A 24,853-nucleotide genomic window follows, 5' to 3' on the forward strand; every position below is an offset into this window, starting at 1 on the left:
TGCTGCAGAGTGACTCAATTTATCAAAACGGAACTTTAAGTTGGATCTAGGAGAACTCTTATTCTTTAACTCTAGATTGAAAAGAGAAACAAAACAAGCATTTATAAACAAACATTTCCTCTGATGTAATAACTAAGAAATATTTACGTTAAGTTAGAAAAGTATGATTATTAAAAGCACAGGAAGCTGTTGTCGTGGTTACCTGTGGGGCTGCGACACATAATGACAGGGGTCCCTGAACTCTGACCTTCAACAGTGAGGGAGGGGCTGTGAACAGAAGGGAACACTGAGGGTGCCAGGGTGTTCTAGAGAAAGACATGGGGAGGGATGGAGAGATGTAGAGAAGGGATAAAGTGAAAAATACACTACACATACACACATTCTCATTCTCTTTGAAGTACGCACACACGCACACACACTCAAACAAACAGGTCCCACTCACAGAGTCAGTGTCGGTGGCCTCTCCCTCGCCTGCTGCACTGCTGAAGCTATTTGTACTAGATGAGGAGCGTGAAACGTTAGTCCTACTGGCACTGCACTCATTCAACTTTACACTGCTGGGCCTGGGGGGGGGGGGGGTGTAAGAGAGACGTTAGTCCTACTGCTCCCCCTTAACTTTATACTGTTGGGCCTAGAAAAAGAGAGAGAGAGAGAGAGAGAGAGAGAGAGAGAGAGAGAGAGAGAGAGAGAGAGAGAGAGAGAGAGAGAGAGAGAGAGAGAGAGAGAGAGAGAGAGAGAGAAGAGAGAGAGAGAGAGAGAGAGAGAGAGAGAGAGAGAGAGAGAGAGAGAGAGAGAGAGAGAGAGAGAGAGAGAGAGAGAGAGAGAGAGAGAGAGAGAGAGAGAGAGATCCAATTTGGGGGAAACACACGCACACACACCTTTCCTTAAGGGAGGCCTCTGGAGAGCTGGGGTTAGAGAGGGTCTCTGACCTCACTTCCTGCATGGGGTGGCCAGTATCAAAGCTTCTCTGGTCACTATGGAGACTGTAAAGGACAAAAGCGGCACTATCATGTACTAAATCTTTTTATTTTAATTGTTTTAACAGAGTCCCATTGAGACCAAGGTCTCTTTTGCTAGGGAGCCCTGCGTCGTACAATTACATAACAAATTCCAAATAGGAAATACACCAGAAATACAAATACAAACAAAAAAAACAGTCATGAAAAACAATTCCATTCCTCAATGAACACTCTGAACTGCCCGAAAGGCACCAACACATTCATTACATCTATAGATGTGATCTACATCTATAGTCTCTGTGTGTCTGTGTCCTACCTGCGATGATTGTGGTTATGTCTCTCTGTCTGGCTGTCTATACTGAGCAGACGAGGGAAAAGACCAGAGCGACGTTTCACTGGAGACTTAACATTAGTTGCCTGAGAGAGAGAGGAGTAGGGAAGAAGTAGGAAAAAGAGAGCCAGATGGGTGAGAAGTTGTAACAGCATTTTTATCAACTATATGACACTGTCCCCCTGTCCTCGCCTTTTTAACCACCCATCATCCCCACCCCCCCTACTCTCTCCCACCTCCTGACCCCTGCCTTCACTTCTAACCCCCCCCCCCCTCACATCAGAGCTGCTGTGGAGCAGAACCCCTCCACTCAGACTGGTAGACAGGCCACCGCCACCTCCTCCACCCTTTGCCATCATCTCCATGGAGACACTCCTTCCTCGCATCGCCCTCTGAGAGAGAGGGGGAGAGAGAAAGAGAGAGAGAGAAAATGTATTCTTGTTCAGTCATTAATTAATGCCCTTTTGAGTTAAAATATGTGGAGGTAGGAGAGAGGGAAACATGAAAAGAGAGAAATAGTTGTGTGTGTGTCTGACCTTGATGGACTCCAGCAGTCCTCCGTGGCCGTGTCCATTCTCCACCCGCTCCTCCTCGGGGCCAATGCCCACTCCCAACATGCGCTGGGTGTGTCTGTGCAGCTCGTCATGTAGACCGTCGAGCAGTGCCGCCCGCGTCCGCTCCTACACACACACGCAAGTAATATAAACCCCATAAAATGCACTTAAATATGTTATACATTTGACCTGAGGTAAAATCTTGACCTTGTGGTCTTAGACTTGGGAGACCATTCAAGACCACATAAACACGGTTTTGGCATGGTTCTGGGGTTGTCCTCCTAGGTTTAGGTGGGTCTGAGACTCCCTCTGTAGTACGCAATGTGCTTACCATACAATTTAATCATTAAAATAACTTATTTATTACCCACCTCCAGCCTGGCGAATCTGTCACTCTTGTAGCAGGCATTCTCTGCATTGATCAACTTAGTGAGAAGATACTCTCTGAACTCTGGACCCTGGAGGGAGAGAGAGGGCGAGAGAAGAAAAAACAGACAAATGTAACAAATGGTCTCAAAGCCCAGAGCAATTATTCATGAATAGGTAAAAGCTGAAATCTATTTGAATTCTCTCAGAATAGACAATGTTTCCTAAATCTCTTCAGGCTGCTCTCACCTTTTTAAACACTGCTGGACTGGGGAGGGGCGGGCCAAATGAAGGTACACCCTCTCGGGCTGTGACTGACACCTGTCAATCATAACCATAATGACCAGAGTTGTCATCATGTGCGTGTGTATGTTAGGTTAGAGAAACTTGATTCAGCCATAGGCTGATATTTGTCGGAGCAGATGGTCGGGGGGCCAGAACATAATTATAATAAATTGTACAATGCAAATTGACCCAAACTAAGCCCAAAAATAAATTGTATTTGAAAATAACAATAATTTCATACAATCACGTGGGAATACTTGGGAACAGATTTCCAAAATTAAACAAATGATTTGTTGAATTCCTGGTGATTTTACAAAACGACCCCCCCCCCCCCCCACCCAAAAAAATCTACGTTATTATAGATTTTTTTTACAAAAACATATTTTGGGTGCCCAAAAATATTACTTGCGGTGTTGCCGACCCCTGGGTTAGAGTGTGTGTGTTTGTTCAGTACCTTGTAGGTGGTTTGTTGGGTACAGGGGTTGTCCACCTGCACCAGTATGAAGGCGTGGAGGAAGTTTGAGGCAATCATGTCTGCTACGAAGGGTGTGGCCTCTTCCTGGAACACCACTCCTACGATGTCATTTCCTATGTGTCGCTTCCTCTGGAGCTGTAGGGGCGGGGTTACTCTCATCAATTTCTATTTCATCAAAAGTTACGAACCAATGTTTTGGTACCAAGCTACTACATTTGTCAGGGTTTCTTTCAAATACTTATTTTGATGTATCACATGTGGGGGTTAGCTAGGAACTCCTACTCTCTCAGAAGTACCTATTAAAAGCGTCTGTTGGAGACAGGTGACCCTCACTTCCATAAAAGGACCCACTCTCCCGCCCTCTGGTTATTCTCGCTTCTCTTTGTCACAAAGAGTGTCACTCACTACTCTAGCTCTCCTAATATTGACTGGATACCTGTTGCCTGCTTAATCTTCTCACATGCAAACCTTGAAGGATATTGCTGCCAAGCGTAGGTCTTCAGACCCTGTCGAGAGGGCTTAGGTGTCTTTTTGTGGAGCAAAAATTTTTGTGCAAGATACTACGCTGTGTACAGACCCCCCTGCGCACTCAATGTCATCAAGATACATAGAGTTTCCTTGTAGGCCTATTTGGCGGGGAAACTGTGAAGCGAGCTATAAGCCTATTTCCTGTTTCTGAGTCTTTTATTAAAGAATGTCAAACAATATAGTCTGTTGGCTGCTTTTTATTAAGTCATGTAGCTGTTTTTATATGGCAAAAAGTAAATGTGTTCACATGGTCAGAATGTTATCTATAGGCTATAGTATACCTGAATTTTGATCAGTTATGAAAATAAAACAGTTATTAATGAGGAAAAAATGATTTTGATAAAAGTGACAAAAATATTATCTTTGTCACATGACCATATAAATCAAAACATCGTGATTTTAGAGAGACAATGTAACAATAATCTATGATTAAGGGGACTACAGTCAATCTGTTACTGGGCTCTCGCCATCATCATTAGGCTATTCACATAATTAAAATGAATTCACATGCACAATGCTCCGGGAGAAAAAAAGTGTTCTGATTGTATAACATTTTAAAATCCAGTTGCTTGGAAAACACAACTCTCCTGTTGTCACAGATGGAGAGAGGATGTTCTCAGCTTTCTGTAGGTAAACTTTTTATTTCTCAACTCAAATGTTGAGCTTAATATCAACTATTTTACAGAGAAGATAATGCGCATTGGTCATTACGAGTGCATAGGACTAATAGGGCGGTAGGCTACAGTTAACATTTTTCTTTTTACATTAAATGTTCTGTTAGATTAAAACAATTCCATATGTTAGCGTGATGGAGAAAATGTTAATGGGCTGGTGCCACCATCTGAAAAAGGATGTCTGAAATTGTTAGTCTGCAGTCTGCTACAAGGGGAATGTCCTCTGTATGGACAAGTTTTAATATTGTAGTGGACAAAGATGAGAAGAACGTTGATTTGGCCAAATGCAGGCTATTGTGCAACTCGCTATTCAGGTAGGATGCAATTTTGGAACTTTAATTTATTTATTTGTTAATATTTTTAAATAACTTGTTTTATCATTATTATTATTGTAAATCATTGTTATTTTTGTAGGCCTATTTATTAATCTAATTAATCTAGTTCTTTAAATATGCAAAAAGTGTTTTGTTTCATTCTGTTGAGACATTTTTGTTGGTTAAATTAATTTTGATCTGTCTTTTTTATTGTGCTCCATATTTAGATTAAGATCGGTTATAAGTAGGGGAGACTGGGGATGGTTGTAATATGGGATAGTTGTAACACTCAATATTTCTAATCAGGAACAAGCTAGAATCATGTGACTCACTGTTCACATGCTCAATTTAGTCCTCAACCCTCATGTGAAAAAGTAAGACCCTGTGATAGGCTTTGATAAATTTTGAGGTAAGAAAGAAAATGTTTTGACCAAATTTTTGTGAGGTTTATAACCAGTTTATAACCACATAACCAACACCTGCTCTTTCCATGACATAGACTGAGCAGGTGAATCCAGGTGAAAGCTATGATCCTTTATTGATGTCACTTGTTAAATCGTCTTCAATCAGTGTAGATGAAGGGGAGGAGACAGGTAAAATAAGGATTTTTAAGCTTTGAGGCAATTGAGACATGGATTGTGTATGTGAGACATTCAGAGGGTAAATGGGCAAAACAACATATTTAAGTGCCTTTGTACGGGGTATGGTAGTAGGTGCCAGGTGCACCGGTTTGTGTCAAGAACTGCAATGTTGCTGGGTTTTTCACGCTCAATAGTTTCCTGTGTGTATCAAGAATGGTCCACCACCCAAAGGACATCCAGCCAACTTGACAACTGTGGGAAGCATTGGAGTCAACACGGGCCAGCATCCTTATGGAACGCTTTCGACACCTTGTAGATTCCATGCCCCAATGAATTGAGGCTGTTCTGAGGGCAGGGGGTGGGGTGGGGGGGGGACTATTAGCCTTAGATGTAATGTCCCCTGAGCCTATGTGACGTAGGATGTGAAATCTGACACCACTTGAAGCTGGGATGTACGTCCTACCATTTAGTTTGCTCTTCCAGCTGTCCATCAACTCCTGGCTAAACCCTACGTCACAGCCACTGACAAAGCACATGCCTGCAATCCTTACATTGTAGCACAGCAGGAGAGAGTGGTTTCAGCACTGTACTGTAGCAATTAAGAGATTGATTTATAGCCATTAATCTAAAATAATTTAAAACAAAAAACACTGTCATACACAGACAATATTAATATGAAATGAAAGGCGAGTTCCTAATGGGTTCAGGAAGCCAAGCTAGAGCTATGTGAGACATTCATAGTGGTAGGGGCAGACATTTTATAATATTTAGAATGCATAAAAATCATTCACTTGAGTTTTTGTCCTCAAAAGTGACTGCACCTGTCACACACTGATCTGTTTCACCTGTCTTTGTGCTTGACTCCACCCCATTCCAGGTGTCGCCCATCTTACTCATTATCCCCAGTGTATTTATACCTGTGTTGTCTGTTTGTCTATTGCCAGTTCATCTTGTCTTGTCAAGCTTACCAGCGTGCTTTTCCGTGCATCTACTTTCCTAGTCTCTGTTTTTCTAGTCCTCCCGGTTCTGATCCGTTCTGCCTGCCTTGACACTGAACTCGCCTGCCTGACCATTCAGCCTGCCTTGACCTCGAGCCTGCCTGCCCCCACTGTACCTTTCGGACTCTGACCTGGTTAATGAACTTCTACCTGTCCCCGACCTACCCAATGCCTGCACCTTGTATTTCAATAAACATCAGAGACTCGAACCATCTAACTCCAGTGTCTGCATCTGGGTCTTGCCCTGTGTCGTTAAAGTATGAACTGGCCATGACTGACCCAGCAGACTCGGACTGGCTCCACAATGCTGTCTCCTTGCAGGGAGCCACCATTGAAAAACATGAGGAGCTACTTCAGAGCCTTGTGGAAGGTCTCTATATGCTGTCGGGACGCCTTGACCAGTGTTTCGAAAATGTTACTAAAGCAATTCCAGGGACTATCTATCAGGCAGCATGCCACCACGGAGACCTCCCGGACGCTCAGTAATTCCCCTGCCAGTGATGATTTTGTACAGCCTAACCCGGCTTTCCGAAAACCCCGCTTACCTCCTCCTGAGCGCTATGTTGGGGACCCTGGAAACTGCCGGGCTTTTCTTTCCCAGTGCTCCCTCATCTTTGAGCTGCAGCCCTCTTTGTTACCTTCGGACCGTTCGAGAATAGCGTATCTTATAACGCTCATGTCTGGTAGGGCGCTCTCCTGGGATACGGCGGTTTGGGAGCAACAGTCTGCCATTTGCCTTCGTTTGGAGGATTTCAAGGCAGAGGTGAGGAAGGTATTCGATTCTCTGGTGTCCGGGAGAGAGGCAGCCCGAAAGCTACTTGGATTACGTCAGACTACACAGCACGGCAGACTACACAGTAGACGTTCGCACGTTGGCTGCCGAGAGTGCCTGGAACCCGGAGTCTCTGTTCGATGCCTTTCTTCATGGACTTTCTGAGGAGATTAAGGATGAGCTCGCATCTCGGGAGTTACCCCTGGACCTCGACTCCCTCATAGCCTTAACAATAAGGATTGATGTACCTCTACAGGAGCGCAGGAGGGAGAGGTCTGTTTTCGGCCCCACTCATTCGTCCACGGCTGCCGGCTCATCCCCGACGAACCTGGAAGTCCCCGGCGCCTGCATTCCCGAGAGGATCCGAAGTCACCCGAGTCCCCTCAGGAAACATCGGGAATGAGCGACTCGTTTTCTACAGTGCTTACGCAACTGGGCAGAGCTAGATTGTTGCCTCAGGAACGACTACAGAGGCTTAACTCCAACAGTTGCCTGTATTGTGGTGCTACAGGGCATTACAAATCCACCTGTCCAATAAAAGACTAGACTCATCAGCTAGGTAAGAGTACCATGGTGGGCCATCCTGGGAGTTTTCAAACTCACATTAATCGTACTCTCTTCCATGTTATCCTGCTGTAGGGTGACCGGTCTAAATCTCTCCGGGTGCTCATTAACTCTGGAGCTGATGAGAGTTTTATGGACGCCACTCTGGTATTGGAGCTGGGTATCCCCACACAACCTATCTCCATTCCCATGGACGTCAGTACACTGGACAGACCCACCATAGGCAGGGGCACATTAACCTGTTATGGATAGGGGGCAGTATTTTCACAGCCGGATAAAAAACGTACCCGATTTAATCTGATTATTACTCCTGCCCAGAAACTAGAATATGCATATAATTATTAGCTTTGGATAGAAAACACTCCAAAGTTTCTAAAACTGTTTGAATGGTGTCTGTGAGTATAACAGAACTCATTTGGCAGGCCAAAACCTGAGAAGATTCCATGCAGGAAGTGGCCTGTCTGACAATTTCTTGCCCTTCTTCATTATCTCTATCCATTCCAGAGGATCTCTGCTGTTACGTGACACTTCCTACGGCTCCCATGGGCTCTCAGAAGGCGGCAAAAAGCTGAATCGTGGCTTTGCAGGCTCTGGTTGAAACAAAGTAGCGCGTTTGGGTAGTGGCCGGTTACAGTACTGTGAGACTCAGGTGCGTGCCCGCGTCGACAGAATGCTTTGTTTTCTTTCGTCTGTTTACCTAAACGCAGATTCCCGGTCGGAATATTATCGCTTTTTTACGAGAAAAATGGCATAAAAATGGATTTTAAACAGCGGTTGACATGCTTCGAAGTACGGTAATGGAATATTTAGAAATCTTTTGTCACGAATTGCGCCATGCTCGTGACCCTTATTTACACTTCGGATAGTGTCTTGAACGCACGAACAAAACGCCGCTATTTGGATATAACGATAGAATATTTTGGACCAAACCAACATTTGTTATTGAAGTAGCAGTCCTGGGAGTGCATTCTGACGAAGACAACAAAGGTAATCAAACTTTTGTAATAGTAAATCGGAGTTTGGTCAGGGCTAAACTTGGTCGGTGTCTAAATGGCTAGCCGTGATGGCTGGGCTATCTACTGAGAATATTGCAAAATGTGCTTTCACCGAAAAGCTATTTTAAAATCGGACATATCGAGTGCATAGAGGAGTTCTGTATCTATAATTCTTAAAATAATTGTTATGTTTTTTGTGAACGTTTATCGTGAGTAATTTAGTAAATTCACCGGATGTTTGCGGGGGGTATGCTAGTTCTCAACGTCACATGCGAATGTAAAAAAGCTGTTTTTTGATATAAATATGAACTTGATTGAACAAAACATGCATGCATTGTATAACATAATGTCCTAGGGTTGTGTTTGAAAAATTGAAGTTTTCGGATTTTAGAGGGGTTTGTATTTCGCGCCACGCCCATCATTGGATATTGGAGCAGGTGTTCCGCTAGCGGAACGTCTAGATGTAAGAGGTTAACCTGCGTGTGTCGGGCAATCACAGTGAGTCCATACAGCTTCTTCCCATTGAATCTCCCAATGTTCCTGTTGTTTTGGGATTTTCATGGCTCCAGAGGCACAACCTCATTATTGATTGGACCACTGGTTCTATCCTGGGTTGGAGCCGTTCTGCCACTCACATTGCCTGAAGGCGGCGCTGCCTGCCCCGGGATGTCCTCCTGCGGGCTCTGGTAAAGCCTTGGGTTTCTCTGCTGTTCCTGCAGAATACTAGGACCTCCTGGAGGTGTTCAGCAAGACTCACGCCACCTCCCTCCCTCCGCATTGTCCCTATGATTGCGATATTGATCTCCTCCCGGCACAACACCGACACGGCTATAATCCCTGTCTGGCCCTGAGACCAAGGCCGTGGAGGACTACATTGAGGATTCTGGCTGCTGGGAGCATTCGTCCTTCTTCTTCCCTTGCCGGCGCAGGGTTCTTCTTTCTGGAAAAAAATTACAAGACTCTGCATCCATGTATCGACTACCGGGGCCTCAATGACATCATGGTAAAGCATCGTTACCCTCTACCACTCCTCTTCTCAGCTTTTGAACCTCTCCAGGGGGAAACCATATTTTCCAAGTTGGACCTTCAGAATGCCTATCACCTAGTTCAAATACGCGAAGGAGACGAGTGGAAGACGGCCTTGAACACAACTAGTGGACGGTGTCGGTGTTGTGCCCGGGAGGAGAGTACCTGGTCTTGCCATTTGGACTCACCAACGCTCCTGCAGTGTTCCAGGCCCTGATCAACGATGTCCTCCATGACATGTTGAATAGATTTGTGTTTGTCTACCGCGACGACATCCTTGTTTTCTACCATTCTGCTGAAGAACACGTCCTCCATGTCTGAAAGCTGAGAAGTGCGAATTCTAGCAACATGCTTTTCAGTGCGCCTGCTTTCCTAATCTCTGTTTTTCTAGTCCTCCCGGTTCCGACCCGTTCTCCCTGCCCTGACACTGAGCCCTCCTGCCTGACCATTCAGCCTGCCTTGACCTCGAGCCTGCCTGCCCCCACTGTACCTTTCGGACTCTGACCTGATTAACCTCTTACATCTAGACGTTCCGCTAGCGGAACACCTGCTCCAATATCCAATGATGGGCGTGGCGTGAATTACAAATTCCTCAAAAATACAAAAACGTCCATTTTTCAAACATATGACTATTTTACAGCATTTTAAAGACAAGACTCTCCTTTATCTAACCACACTGTCCGATTTCAAAAAGGCTTTACAGCGAAAGCAAAACATTAGATTATGTCAGCAGAGTACCCAGCCAGAAATAATCAGACACCCATTTTTCAAGCTAGCATATAATGTCACAAAAAACAAAACCACAGCTAAATGCAGCACTAACCTTTGATGATCTTCATCAGATGACACGCCTAGGACATTATGTTATACAATGCATGCATGTTTTTTCAATCAAGTTCATATTTATATCAAAAAACAGCTTTTTACATTAGCATGTGACGTTGAGAACTAGCATTCCCACCGAACACTTCCGGTGAATTTACTAAATTACTCACGATAAACGTTCACAAAAAACATAATTATTTTAAGAATTATAGATACAGAACTCCTCTATGCACTCGATATGTCCGATTTTAAAATAGCTTTTCGGTGAAAGCACATTTTGCAATATTCTCAGTAGATAGCCCAGCCAGCATGGCTAGCTATTTTGACACCCACCAAGTTTAGCCCTGACCAAACTCCGATTTACTATTAGAAAAGTTTGATTACCTTTGGTGTTCTTCGTCAGAATGCACTACCAGGACTTCTACTTCAATAACAAATGTTGGTTTGGTTCAAAATAATCCATAGTTATATCCAAATAGCGGCGTTTTGTTAGTGCGTTCAAGACACTATCCAAGGGTGATGAAGGGTTACGCGCACGACGCATTTCGTGACAAAAGATTTCTAAATATTCCATTACCGTACTTCGAAGCATGTCAACGGCTGTTTAAAATCAATTTTTATGCAATTTTTCTCGTAAAAAAGCGATAATATTCCGAACAGGAGTGGTGGTTTTCGTTCAAAGACGAAAGAATAAAAACATTGAGTCGACTCGTGCACGAGCCTCAGTCTCATAGTACTGTGACCGGCCACTATCCAAACGCGCTACTGTTTTTCAGCCAGAGCCTGCAAAGCCACGATTCAGCTTTTTGCCGCCTTCTGAGAGCCCATGGGAGCCGTAGGAAGTGTCACGTAACAGCAGAGATCCCCTGTATTGGATAGAGATAATCAAGAAGGCCAAGAAATGGTCAGACAGGGTACTTCCTGTTCAGAATCTTCTCAGGTTTTGGCCTGCCAAATGAGTTCTGTTATACTCACAGACACCATTCAAACAGTTTTAGAAACTTTGGAGTGTTTTCTATCCAAAGCTAATAATTATATGCATATTCTAGTTTCTGGGCAGGAGTAATAATCAGATTAAATCGGGTACGTTTTTTATCCGGCCGTGAAAATACTGCCCCCTAGCTATAACAGGTTAATAAACTTCTGCCTGTCCCCGACCTGCCCAATGCCTGCCCCTTGTATTTCAATAAATATCAGAGACTCAAACCATTTGCCTCTGGTGTCTGCATCTGGGTCTCGCCCTGTGTCGTTATAACACCTCAGCAATTTATAACTATTTTTGATATTAAGTTGAGATTTGAACCTCCGACAGTTGAATTTGAGTTGAGGAAGAATGCTTTAGGACTACCAGAGTTACTGCTATAATCAAACAATATAATGCTTATCTTTATAACAAATATTCTCATAGAAAATGAACTAATTAGCCTCCTCCTGTACGCCTATATCTGTATAGCAGACGCAGTAGCCTATCTGACATATCTATCTCTGTCTCTGGGCTAAGCCATAGCTTCTCTTCCTTTATATTCATTTTTTTATATTAATATCATACAAAACAATAGGTTTTGCATATGCTACACATCGAAACACAAGGAATAGTGTTTTTGTAATTAGTTGTAGGCTGTTTTTAAGGACACACATGTGGCTTGTTTGGCCAACATCCCTCGTTTATTGATGGCGCTGGCTGTGTGGGTGGACGCCCTAATGGATTACATACCCAGTGCATATTGATGACCAGTAAATGTCTCAAATGTCCAATACATTTAAATCTTCTTGGTCACTAGTCCGGAAACCTTGCTGTGCAGGTCAGTCACATTTCAGTCTCCAATTTTCAAATTGAAAAAAAATGCAGACAATTGACACAGACTTTCCATATTGGTGCCGATCACTAGTAGCCTAATAACACTCCTCCAAACTATGGCGAGATATTCAATGTTGATGAGAAACATCATGTTTGTGACCCTCGAGGGAATTGGCCCGAGTAAGCCGCTAAGCAATATCTAATCCAGTTACTCCCAAAGGGCTGTCTACTATTACAAAGGGATACAAGCTTCAGTTCGCTATGAAATCACCTAATTTTCTACTGGGTTCTACTTAATTGGTGACAGGGGGCAGTATTCGGAAATTCAGATGATTAACGTGCCCAAATTAAACTGCCTGCTACTCGGGCCCAGAAGGTAGGATATGCATATCATTAGTAAATTTGGATAGAAAACACTCTGATGTTTCAAAAACTGTTTGAATGATGTCTGTGAGTATAACAGAACTCATATGGTAGGCAAAAACCTGGGAAAAAATCCAACCAGGAAGTGGTTTGATGTTTTTCAAGTGATTCCCTATCCAGCATACAGTGTCAATTGGGCATTTTGCACTTCCTAAGGCTTCCACTAGATGTCAACAGTCTTTGGAACGTTGTTTCATGCTTCTACTGTGACTGGGGAGAGAATAAGAGGTCCTGGAGTCAGATGACTGAGAGAATGACATGAGTTCTTTGGCGCACACTCCCGTGAGAGTTAGCTGTGTTCCTTTTCTTTTTTGAAGACAAAGGAATCGTCCGGTTGGAATATTATAGAAGATTTATGATAAAAACATCCTAAAGATTGATGCTATACATTGTTTGACATGTTTCTACGAACATAAATATAACTTTTTTGACTTTTCGTCGTGACATTTTGCGCGCACTTCCTGCATTTGGCGTAGTGGACTAAATGCGCAAACAAAAAGGAGGTATTTGGACATATATGGACTTTATCGAAACAAATGAACATTTATTGGGGAACTGGGATTCCTGGGAGTGCATTCCAACGAAGATCATCAAAGGTAAGTGAATATTTATAATGTTATTTCTGAGTTTTGTTGACACCACAAAATGGCGGGTTGGTTTCGTCTCTGAGCACTGTACTCAGATTATTGCAAAGTGTGCTTTCGCTGTAAAGTTTTTTGAAATCTGACACAGCGGTTGCATTAAGGAGAAGTGTATCTACAATTCTTTGAATAACAGTTGAATATTTTATCAACGTTTATGATGAGTATTATTGTAAATTGATGTGCTCATTCACCGGAAGTTTTGGGAGGCAAAATATTTCTGAACATTACACGCCAATGTAAAATGGGGTTTTGGATATAAATATTAACTTTATCGAGCAAGACATACATGTATTGTGTAACATGAAGTCCTATGAGTGCCATCTGATGAAGATCATCAAAGGTTAGTGATTAATTTTAGCTGTATTTCTGTTTTTTGTGATGCCTCTCCTTGCTTGGAAAATGGCTGTGTGGTTTTTCTTGTCTCGGCGCTGTCCTAACATAATCTAATGTTATGCTTTCGCCGTAAAGCCCTTTTGAAATCGGACAATGTGGTTGGATTAACGAGAGGTGTATCTTTAAAATGGGATATAATAGTTGTATGTTTTGAGAAATTTGAATTATGAGATTTTTGTTGTTTTGAATTTGCCGCCCTGCTATTTCACTGGCTGTTGAATAGTGTGTCCCGCGCTAGCGTCCCACATTTCCCAGAGAGGTTAACTAATGTCTCCGCCATGCAGCAGAAGTGTGACATCCGCAAGTTGGTGCATTTTTGGTGTGTTTTTGTTGTGGAGATGGTACCTTCCTACACTCTGTTTTCCATGGTCCTATGCTCCTTGCAGGATATTTTGGCTGGAGAGAAGGTTCATCTTTGTCAACCTTTCTGGGAAGGGGATTCCGTTAGCTGACAGCCAGTGAAATAGCAGGGCGCCAAATTCAAACAATAGAAATCTCATAATTAAAATTCCTCAAACATAAAAGTATTATACACCATTTTAAAGATAAACTTCTCATTAATCCAACCACAGTGTCCGATTTCAAAAAGGCTTTACGGTGAAAGCACACCATGCGATTATGTTAGGTCAGCGCCTAGCCACAAAAAACCATACAGCCATTTTCCAAAGGAGAGGTGTCACAAAAGTCAGAAATAGAGTTGAAATTAATCACTTACCTTTGATGATCTTCATCTGATGGCACTCCCAAGTCTCCATGTTAGACAGTAAATGTTTGTTTTGTTCGATAAAGTTCATCTTTATGTCCAAATACCTCCTTTTTGTTCGCGCGTTTAGTCTAGTAATCCAAATGCACAAATCACGGGCACAAAGTTTAGACGAAAAGTCAGAAAAGTTCCATTTGAGTTCGTAGAAACATGTCAAACGATGTTTCTAATCAAACCTTAAGGTGTTTTTATCATAAATATTCAATAATGTTTCAACCGGACAATACTATTTTCATTAGAAAGGAAAGGGAATGGAGCTCACGCTCACGGCCACACGTGTGACTAAACTAAAGGCTTTCACCTGGGCCATCTGCTTTGAGTGCTCTTATTCGCTCCCCTTTCACAATAGAAGCCAGAAACAACTTCTGAAGACTATTGACATCTAGTGGAAGCCTTAAGAAGTACAATCTCACCCCACAGACACTGGATATTCGATAGGCAGTCACTTGAAAACTACAAACCTCAGAATTCCCACTTCCTGGTTGGATTTTTCTCAGGTTGTCACCTGCCATATGAATTCTGTTATACTCACAAACATTATTTTAACAGTTTTGGAAACTTTAGAGTGTTTTCTATCCAAATCTACTATTATATGCATATTCTAGCTTCTGGGCCTGAGTAACAGGCAGTTTATTCTGGGCACGCTTTTCATCCAACTCCCCAATGCTGCCCTCTATCCCTAAAGAGTTGGTTATTCTTCCACTTTCTCGGCCTGCCGAGGCACCGACAGTGGCCGTCCGAATACCCATACTGGGCTCCCCTGATTTAGCCAGGGTATTCCCAACATCAGCAACCCTCAGATGTTCCGCAACTAAGAAGCACTTACTGAAAAGGTGTAGAGACACACTGAGTACTATTTAAACAATTTCACATACCATAAAACTGTTAGTATAGCATGTGAAATATTGAAAATAGTATTCTAAATGTGTCATCGAATGTGCGATTACATTGACTCCCGCCATTAGTTCATTTTGGTACAGTGCGTCAATTAAAACCTGTTAGGGACAGACGTTCCGCTAGCGGAACGCCTCACGAATATCCAATGGTATAGCGTGGCGCGAATTACAAATACCTCAAAAATGCTATAACTTCAATTTCTCAAACATATGACTATTTTACACCATTTTAAAGACAAGACTCTTCTTTATCTAACCACATTGTCCGATTTCAAAAAGGCTTTACAGCGAAAGCAAAACATTAGATTATGTCAGGAGAGTACCCTGCCAAAAATAAATCACACAGCCATTTTCAAAGCAAGCATATATGTCACAAAAACCAAAACCACAGCTAAATGCAGCACTAACCTTTGATGATCTTCATCAGATGACACTCCTAGGACATTATGTTATACAATACATGCATGTTTTGTTCAATCAAGTTCATATTTATATCAAAAACCAGCTTTTTACATTAGCATGTGACGTTCAGAACTAGCAAACATACCGAAAACTTCAAGTTACACCGTTCCTTCTTTTTGTTCTTGAATGAATATGCTATTGTCCAGTTGGAATATTATCGCAGTTTTACGTTAAAAATACCATAAAGATTGATTTTAAACAGCGTTTGACATGCTTCTAAGTACGGTAATGGAACATTTTGACTTTTCGTCTCTGGTTCCGCACTTGCGCGTTATGCCTTTGGATAAGTGATCTGTACGCACGAACAAAACTGAGGTATTTGTACATACATATGGATTATTTCAAACAAAAACAACATTTCTTGTGGAAGTAGCAGTCCTGGGAGTGCATTCTGATGAAGATCAGCAAAGGTAAGAGAATATTTCTAATACTAATTCTGAGCTCACCGTGATGGCTGAGCTATGTACTCAGAATATTGAAAAATGACGCTTGCGTCCCACCTACTCAACAGCCAGTGTAATCCCGTGGCGCGTTGTTCAAATTCCTCAAAAATGCAAAAACTTCAAACTTCAAAAATCAAGACTCTCCTTTATCTAACCACATTGTCCGATTTCAAAAAGGCTTTACAGCGAAAGCAAAACATTAGATTATGTCAGGAGAGTACCCTGCCAGAAATAATCAGACACCCATTTTTCAAGCTAGCATATAATGTCACATAAACCCAAACCACAGCTAAATGTAGCACTAACCTTTGATGATCTTGATCAGATGACAACCCTAGGACATTATGTTATACAATACATGCATGTTTTGTTCAATCAAGTTCATATTTATATCAAAAACCAGCTTTTTACATTAGCATGTGACTAGCATGTGACTAGCATTCCCACCGAACACTGCCGGTGAATTTACTAAATTACTCACGATAAACGTTCACAAAAAGCATAACAATTATTTTAAGAATTATAGATACAGAACTCCTCTATGCACTCGATATGTCCGATTTTAAAATAGCTTTTCGGTGAAAGCACATTTTGCAATATTCTCAGTAGATAGCCCGGCATCACAGGGCTAGCTATTTAGACACCCAGCAAGTTTAGCACTCACCAAAGTCAGATTTACTATAAGAAAAATGTTATTACCTTTGCTGTCTTCGTCAGAATGCACTCCCAGGACTTCTACTTCAATAACAAATGTTGGTTTGGTTCAAAATAATCCATAGTTATATCCAAATAGCGGCGTTTTGTTCGTGCGTTCAAGACACTATCCGAAAGGGTAAATAAGGGTGACGAGCATGGCGCAATTCGTGACAAAAAATGTCTAAATATTCCATTACCGTACTTCGAAGCATGTCAACCGCTGTTTAAAATCAATTTTTATGCCATTTTTCTCATAAAAAAGCGATAATATTCCGACCGGGAATCTGCGTTTAGGTAAACAGACGAAAGAAAATAAAGCATGGGGTCGACTCGGGCATGCGCCTAAGCCCATAGTACTCTGATCGGCCACTTGCCAAACGCGATAAAGTGTTTCAGCCAGAGGCTGCCTCGATATTGTTCAGCTTTTTCCCGGGCTCTGAGAGCCTATGGGAGCCGTAGGAAGTGTCATGTTATAGCAAAGATCCTCAGTCTTCAATAAAAAGAGCCAAGATGAAACACAACTTGTCAGACAGGCCACTTCCTGCATGGAATCTTCTCAGGTTTTGGCCTGCCATATGAGTTCTGTTATACTCACAGACACCATTCAAACAGTTTTAGATACTTTAGGGTGTTTTCTATCCAAAGCCAATAATTATATGCATATTCTAGTTTCTGGGCAGGAGTAGTAACCAGATTAAATCGGGTATGTTTTTTATCCGGCCGTGAAAATACTGCCCCCTATCCCAAACAGGTTAATCTGATTGTCAGCTGCTGTCAAAGTTCAGAAAAGTTGAGTGAATTCTACTAGATAACACACAGAAATGAGTATGCAGTTTAAGTATGTAGTATGCTAGTATGGGTATTCGGACACAGCCAGTGATACAGTTTATCTATAACTGTAGTCTCTAAGGGGGCCACGTCATTTACACCCAGACTCTAAGCTTTTAGCTCATTCTGGGACATGTCTATTGTGCTTAAAATCCTTTCACAGCAGCTATTAACCGCTGGAAAGTGTGAAGACGTAATAGTCCTCCTTCTTTCGCTTTACTACTGCCCTTAGCGTCCCTAAGCGTATGGGTGGACTGTGCTCTACCAGCCACTGTTCATGCCCACAGTATATACAGGGGTTTTTCAGGTTATATTACCTAACCCCATTTTTGGGCTGGGTAAACTTTTTCCCCTTGTCTCACCGTGGAGCCAATGGCTTTTCCTCTGTCGCCTTACCCAGAAACTGAAGGCGGATTTTCCTAATTCGGTGGAGACCTGAGGAACCTCAAGAGTTAACCAATCCTGTGAACGGGTTTGGTAACTGAAAGAGAATTTAAGGTCATGTAACCCCGGTTCTCTCATAATAGGAGTGCGATGTATCACTGTATTATAGCAAGTTAAGCATGCTTGAGAATAACCAAAGGGCGGGAGAGTGGCTCCTTTTATGGAAGTGATGGTCTCTCCTCTTTCGCCAGAAGGAATTCACACCCCTTGACTTTTTCCACATTTTGTTGTGTTACAAAGTAGGATTAAAATGGATTTAATTGTCATTTTTTGTCAACAATCTACTCAAAATACTCTGTAATGTCAAAGAGGAAAAAAATTCTAACATTTGAAATTAGTGGATTCAGCTGTCTCAGCCACACCCCTTGAAATTAGTGGATCAAATCAAATCAAATTGTATTGGTCACATACACCTGTTTAGCAGATGTCATTGCGGGTGTAGCGAAATGCTTGTAAATTCAGCTATCTCAGCCACACCCATTGCTGACAGGTGTATAAAATCGAGCACTCAGCCAAGCAATCTTCATAGACAAACATTGGCAGTAGAATGACCTTACTGAGGACCTCAGTGACTTTCAACGTGATACAGTCATAGGATGTCACCTTTCCAACAAGTCAGTTCGTCAAATGTCTGCCCTGCTAGAGATGGTCAACTGTAAGTGCTGTTATTGTGAAGTGGGATCGTCTAGGAGCAACAACGGTTCAGCCGCAAAGTGGTAGGCCACACAAGCTCACAGAATAGGACCGCAGAGTGCTGAAGCGCATATCGTGTAAAAATCATCTGTCCTCCATTGTAACACTCACTACCGAGGTCCAAACTGCCTCTGAAAGCAATGTCAGCACAATAACTGTTTGTCAGGAGCTTCATGAAATGGGTTTCTATGGCCGAGCAGCCACGCACAAGCCTAAGATCACCATGTGCAATGCCAAGCATCGACTGGAGTGAAGTAAAGCTTGCCGCCATTGGACTCTGGAGCAGTGGAAACGTTCTCTGGAGTGATGAATCCCGTTTCACCATCTGGTAGTCCGATGGATGAATCTGGGTTTGGTGGATGCCAGGAGTACGCTACCTGCCCCAATGCATAGTGCCAACTGTAACATTTCGTGGAGGAGGAATAATGATCTGGGGCTGTTTTTCATGGTTCGGGCTAGGCCCCTTAGTTCCAGTTAAGGGAAATCTTAACGCTGCAGCATACAATGACATTGTAGATGATTCTGTGCTTCCAACTTTGTAGCAACAGTTTGGGGAAGGCCGTTTGCTGTTTCAGCATGACAATGCTCCCGTGAGGTCCATACAGAAATTATTTGTCGAGATCGGTGTGGAAAAACTTGGCTGGCATGCACAGAGCCCTGACCTCAACCCCATCGAATGCCTTTGGGATAAATTGGAACGTCGAATGCGAGCCAGGCCTAATCGCCCAACATCAGTCCCCGACCTCACTAATGCTCGTGGCTGAATGGAAGCAAGTCCCCACAGCAATGTTCCAACATCTAGTGGAAAGCCTTCCCAGAAGAGTGAAGGCTGTTATAGCAGCAAAGAGGGGATCAACTCCATATTAATACCCATGATTTTGGAATGAGATGTTCGACAAGCAGGGGTCCACATACTCTTGGCCATATAGTGTATCTTGATTAGATAAGTATTCAACCCCCTGTGTCAATACATGTTAGAATCACCTAAGGCAGTGATTACAGCTGTGAGTCTTTCTGGGTAAGTCTCTAAGACACCTGGATTGTACAATATTTGTACATTATTCTATTTAAAATTCTTCAAGCTCTGTTAATGCAGGGAAACTTAAATCAGTTTAACCACATTTCTATCAGCATGATAAATGTACAACCAGTGGGCAAGAACTCTGGACCACCTCTATTGCACCAGCTCTCCCTTGCCCTCCATTTTGCAAATCTGACCATAATTCTATCCTCCTGCTTACAAGTAAAAATTTAAGCAGGAGGCACTAGTGACTAGATCAATACAAAATTGTTCAGATGAAGCAGATGCTAAGCTACAGGACTGTTTCGCTAGCACAGACTGGAATATGTTCCGGGATTCCTCGGATGGCATTGAGGAGTACACCACATCCGTCATTGGCTTCATCAATAAGTGCATCGATGATGTTGACCGCACAGTGACCGTACGTACATACCCCAACCAGAAGACATGGATTACAGGCAACATCCGCACTGAGCTAAAGGCTAGAGCTGCCGCTTCCAAGGAGAGGGACTCAAGACCCGGAAGCTTAAAAGAAACTCCGCTATACCCTTCGACGAACCATCAAACAGGCAATAACGTCAATACAGGACTAAGATTGAATCGTACTACACTGGCTCTGACGCTTGTCAGATGTGGCAGGGCTTGCAAACCATTACAGACTACAAAGGGAACCACAGCCGCGAGTTGCCAGTGACACGAGCCTACCAGACGAGCTAAACTATTTCTATGCTCGCTTCGAGGCAAATAACACTGAAACATGCATGAGAGCACCAGCTCTTCCGGAAGACTGTGTGATCACTCTCTCCACAGCCGATGTGAATAAGACCTTTAAACAGGTCAACATTCACAAGGCCGCAGGACCAGATGGATTACCAGGACGTGTACTGCGAGCATGCGCTGACCGACTGGCAAGTGTCTTCACTGACATTTTCAACCTCTCCCTGTCCGAGTCTGTAATACGAACATGTTTTAAGCAGACCACCATGGTGCCGGTGCCAAAGAACACTAAGGTAACCTGCCTAAATTACTACCAACCCGTAGCACTCACGTCTGTAGCCATGAAGTGCTTTGAAAGGCTGGTCGTGGCTCACATCAACAGCATCATCCCAGAAACACTAGACCCACTCCAATTTGAATACCGCCCCAACAGATCCACAGATGATGCAATCTCTATTGTACTCCACACTTCCCTTTCCCACCTGGACAAAAGGAACACCTATGTGAGAATGCAATTCATTGACTACAGCTCAGCGTTCAACATCATAGTGCCCTCAAAGCTCATCAATAAGCTAAGGATCCTGGGACTAAACACCTCCCTCTGCAAATGGATCCTGGACATCCTGACAGGCCGCCCCCAGGTGGTAAGGGTAGATAACAACACATCCGCCACTTTGATCCTCAACACAGGGGCCCCTCCTGTACTCCCTGTTCACTCATGACTGCACGACCAGGCATGACTCCAACACAATCATTAAGTTTGCCGATGACACAACAGTGGTACGCCTGATCACCGACAACAACGAGACAGCCTATAGGGAGCAGGTCAGAGACCTTTCCTTGTGGTACCAGGACAACAACCTCTCCCTCAACATGATCAAGACAAAGGAGATGATTGTGGACTACAGGAAAAAGAGGACGAGCACGCCCCCATTCTCATCAACGGGGCTGCAGTAGAGCAGGTTGAGAGCTTCAAGTTCCTTGGTGTCCACATCACCAGCAAACTAACATGGTCCAAGCACACCAAGACAGTCGTGAAGAGGGCACGAGCATCCTGACTCGTTACGTCACTGCCTGGTATTGCAACTGCTCGGCCTCCGACCGCAAGCGGTATCGGAGTGCCAAGTCTAAGTCCAGGAGGCTTCTAAACAGCTTCTATCCCCAAGCCTTAAGATTCCTGAACACCCAATCAAATGGATACCTAGACTATTTGCATTGCCCCTCCTCCCCCTCTTTTACACCGCTGCTGCTTTCTGTTGTTATCATCTATGAATAGTCACTTTATTAACTCTACCTACATGTACATATTACCTCAACGAACCAGTGCCCCCGCACATTGACTCTGTACTGGTACCCCCCATATATAGTCTCGCTATTGTTAATTTACACTTGCTTTTTAATAACTTGTTACTTTTATTTTCTATTCTTATCCGTATTTTTTTTAAACCTCATTGTTGTTTAGGGGCTCGTAAGTAAGCATTTCACTGTAAGGTCTACACTTGTTGTATTCAGCACATGTGACTAATACAATTTGATTTGATGTCACTTAGTAGTAAGAATTGCAACACTGCTGGGTTTTTCATGCTCAACAGTTTCCTGTGTGTATCACGAATTGTCCACCACCCAAAGGACATCAAGTCAACTTGACACCACTGTGTGAAGCTCTTCAGTCTAGTGTTGGGCGGTATACCGTCTTTCTCTCATCCCGGGACTTACTGTATTAGCGGCTTAGAACACAAGGGGGCGCAAAAGAATCCCGCAAAAAAATCCCATTGGGCGTCTATTACCAGAATGCTAAAATTAGGACAAATTGAGTTTCCACGGAGGCTGCTAGTTGAATATGCTAAAGAGCACAAAGACAGGCTCATAAAGTTATACATGTATACAGTTGAAGTCAGAAGTTTACATAAACATTAGCTAAATACATTTAAACTCAGTTTTTCACAGTTCCTGGCATTTAATCCAAGTAAAAATTCTCTGTTTTAGGTCAGTTAGGATCAGCACTTTATTTTAAGAATGTGAAATGTCAGAATAATAGGAGAGAGAATGATTTATTTCAGCTTTTATTTCTTTCATCACATTCCCAGTGGGTCAGAAGTTTACATACACTCAATTAGTATTTGGTAGAATTGCCTTTAAATTGTTTAACTTGGGTCAAACGTTTCGGGTAGCCTTCCACAAGCTTCCCACAATAAGTTGGGAGAATTTTGGCCCATTCCTCCTGACAAAGCTGATGTAACTGAGTCAGGTTTTTAGGCCTCCTTGCCCGCACACGCTTTTTCAGTTCTGCCCACACATTTTCTGAATGATTGAGGTCAGGGCTTTGTGATGGCCACTCCAATACATTGACTTTGTTGTCCTCAAGCCATTTTGCCACAACTTTGGAAGTATGTTTGGGGTCATTGTCCATTTGGAAGACCCATTTGCAAGCCTCCCCCTTTTTCCTCCAAACATAACGATGATCATTATGCCAAAGAGTTCTATTTCTGTTTCATCAGACCAGAGGACATTTCTCCAAAAAGTACGATCTTTGTCCCCATGTGCAGTTGCAAACCGTAGTCTGGCTTTTTTATGGCAGTTTTGGAGCAGTGGCTTCTTCCTTGCTGGGCGGCCGTTCAGGTTATGTCGATATAGGACTAGTTTGACTGTGGATATTGATACATTTGTACCTGTTTCCTCCAGCATCTTCACAAGGTCCTTTGCTGTTGTTCTGGGATTGATTTCCACTTTTCACACTGAAGTACGTTCATCTCTAGGAGACAGAACGGGTCTCCTTCCTGAGCGGTATGGCGGCAGCATGGTCCCATGGTGTTTATACTTGCGTACTATTGTTTGTACAGATCAACGTGGTACCATCAGGCATTTGGAAATTGCTCCCAAGGATGAACCAGACTTGTGGAGGTCTACAATTTGTTTTCTGAGGTCTTGGCTGATTTCTTTTGATTTTACCATGATGTCAAGCAAAAAGGCACTGAGTTGAAGGTAGACCTTGAAATACATCCACAGGTACACCTCCAATTGACTCAAATGATGTCAATTAGCCTATCAGAAGCTTCTAAAGCCATGTCATAATTTTCTGGAATTTTCCAAGCTGTTTAAAGGCACAGTCAACTTAGTGTATGTAAACTTCTGACCCACTGCAATTGTGATACAGTGAATTATAAGTGAAATAATCTGTGTGTATACAATTGTTGGAAAAATTACTTGTGTCATGCACAAAGTAGATGTCCTAACCGACTTGCCAAAACTATAGTTTGTTAACAAGTCATTTGTGGAGTGGTTGAAAAACAAGTTTTAATGTCTCCAACCTAAGTGTATGTAAACTTCCGACTTCGACTGTAGGTAGGAGCCACCCAAATGTCATTGTGCAAATAAACAACGTTTTGATGCATGCTTGTCTTAAGGAAAAACAGTACTGGCTCTGGAGCAGCATGTGTACATGCTGTGTCTATGTGGAGTCTGGATTTGCTAGGGCAACTGGCCGCCTGGTCTGCTCAGAGAAGATGGGGAAGGAGCAGACGGGCCCAGGAACGGAGAAGAGAAAAAATGCAAGGAAATAAAAAGATAGCTGTGGCAGCTGTACAGGTAACTCATGGAAAGGGCTTTGACTTCTCAAACACAGCTAACACAATATGATGCCCTGTCACCTTATTAATTCAACCACTTAGATAACTAGCAAGTTAAACGCAGAATTCTTTGCTTTTCACGCAGATAAAAAATATTAAATACATAAGAAATAACTTGCTATGTTTTGTCAACGCACAACTAAATGCTTCTTATTGTGATTTCTGCTTCGCATTAGATTAATTTTGTGCTTCAGTTGCACTTCTCCACTCGTGAATTTACAAACAGGCAATCTATGAGCAGACTGACTGATGTGAGCTCTGACTGATGTGTAGCTACTTTTCCCTTGTACTTTTCTTGGTTTAGCCAGCCTACTTTTGTCCAGTAAAATGCCAGATTAACTTTATGCAAAACATTAGGAAATGTAGCTGACCACATTCTTTCTATGATAAACAGAAACATGATGGCCATTCATAATTTTTGCAAAAAATATCTTGCTTTTTCATTGTAAACTCATTTACTTGTGTGGCTGCATGCTGACAAGATTCTTTGTATGATAAACAGAAACATGATGGCCATTCATAATTTTTGCAAAAAATACCTTGCTTTTTCATTGTAAGCTCATTTACTTCTGTGGCTGCCAGCCAAATAGCATTGCACTTGCAACTCAATATTAGGAAGGTGTTGTTAATGTTTTGTACACTTAGTGTAAAACTTAGTGTAAAACTGGTCTTTTTTTAAAACGTGACCCCTACCTTCAGACGAGATTCTCATCTTTCCATTGAGTGGTCATATTAGACTGTAGGTCAAACCGTTCGGAC

General features: G+C 42.7%; 1 protein-coding gene across 4 annotated transcripts in view; it reads right to left on the reverse strand.

Annotated features, from left to right (window-relative positions):
- The window catches only part of rap1gap2b (RAP1 GTPase activating protein 2b), a 91,836-nt gene that overhangs the window by 7,198 nt on the left and 59,785 nt on the right, over positions 1-24,853 (reverse strand). For all 4 annotated transcript variants that reach the window (XM_014195771.3, XM_045716817.2, XM_045716818.2 and 1 more), the window contains 10 exons: positions 2,950-3,105; positions 2,460-2,531; positions 2,216-2,302; positions 1,827-1,970; positions 1,569-1,682; positions 1,276-1,376; positions 879-983; positions 443-563; positions 203-305; positions 1-71 (listed from right to left, as the gene is read on the reverse strand). In XM_014195771.3, the coding sequence (XP_014051246.1) occupies positions 1-71; positions 203-305; positions 443-563; positions 879-983; positions 1,276-1,376; positions 1,569-1,682; positions 1,827-1,970; positions 2,216-2,302; positions 2,460-2,531; positions 2,950-3,105 (1,074 nt within the window). The remainder of the gene's footprint in view (positions 72-202; positions 306-442; positions 564-878; positions 984-1,275; positions 1,377-1,568; positions 1,683-1,826; positions 1,971-2,215; positions 2,303-2,459; positions 2,532-2,949; positions 3,106-24,853) is intronic.

This window comes from Salmo salar, chromosome 04 (genome assembly GCF_965601325.2).
Source record: "Salmo salar chromosome 04, fSalSal1, whole genome shotgun sequence".
Lineage (NCBI taxonomy): Eukaryota > Metazoa > Chordata > Actinopteri > Salmoniformes > Salmonidae > Salmo > Salmo salar.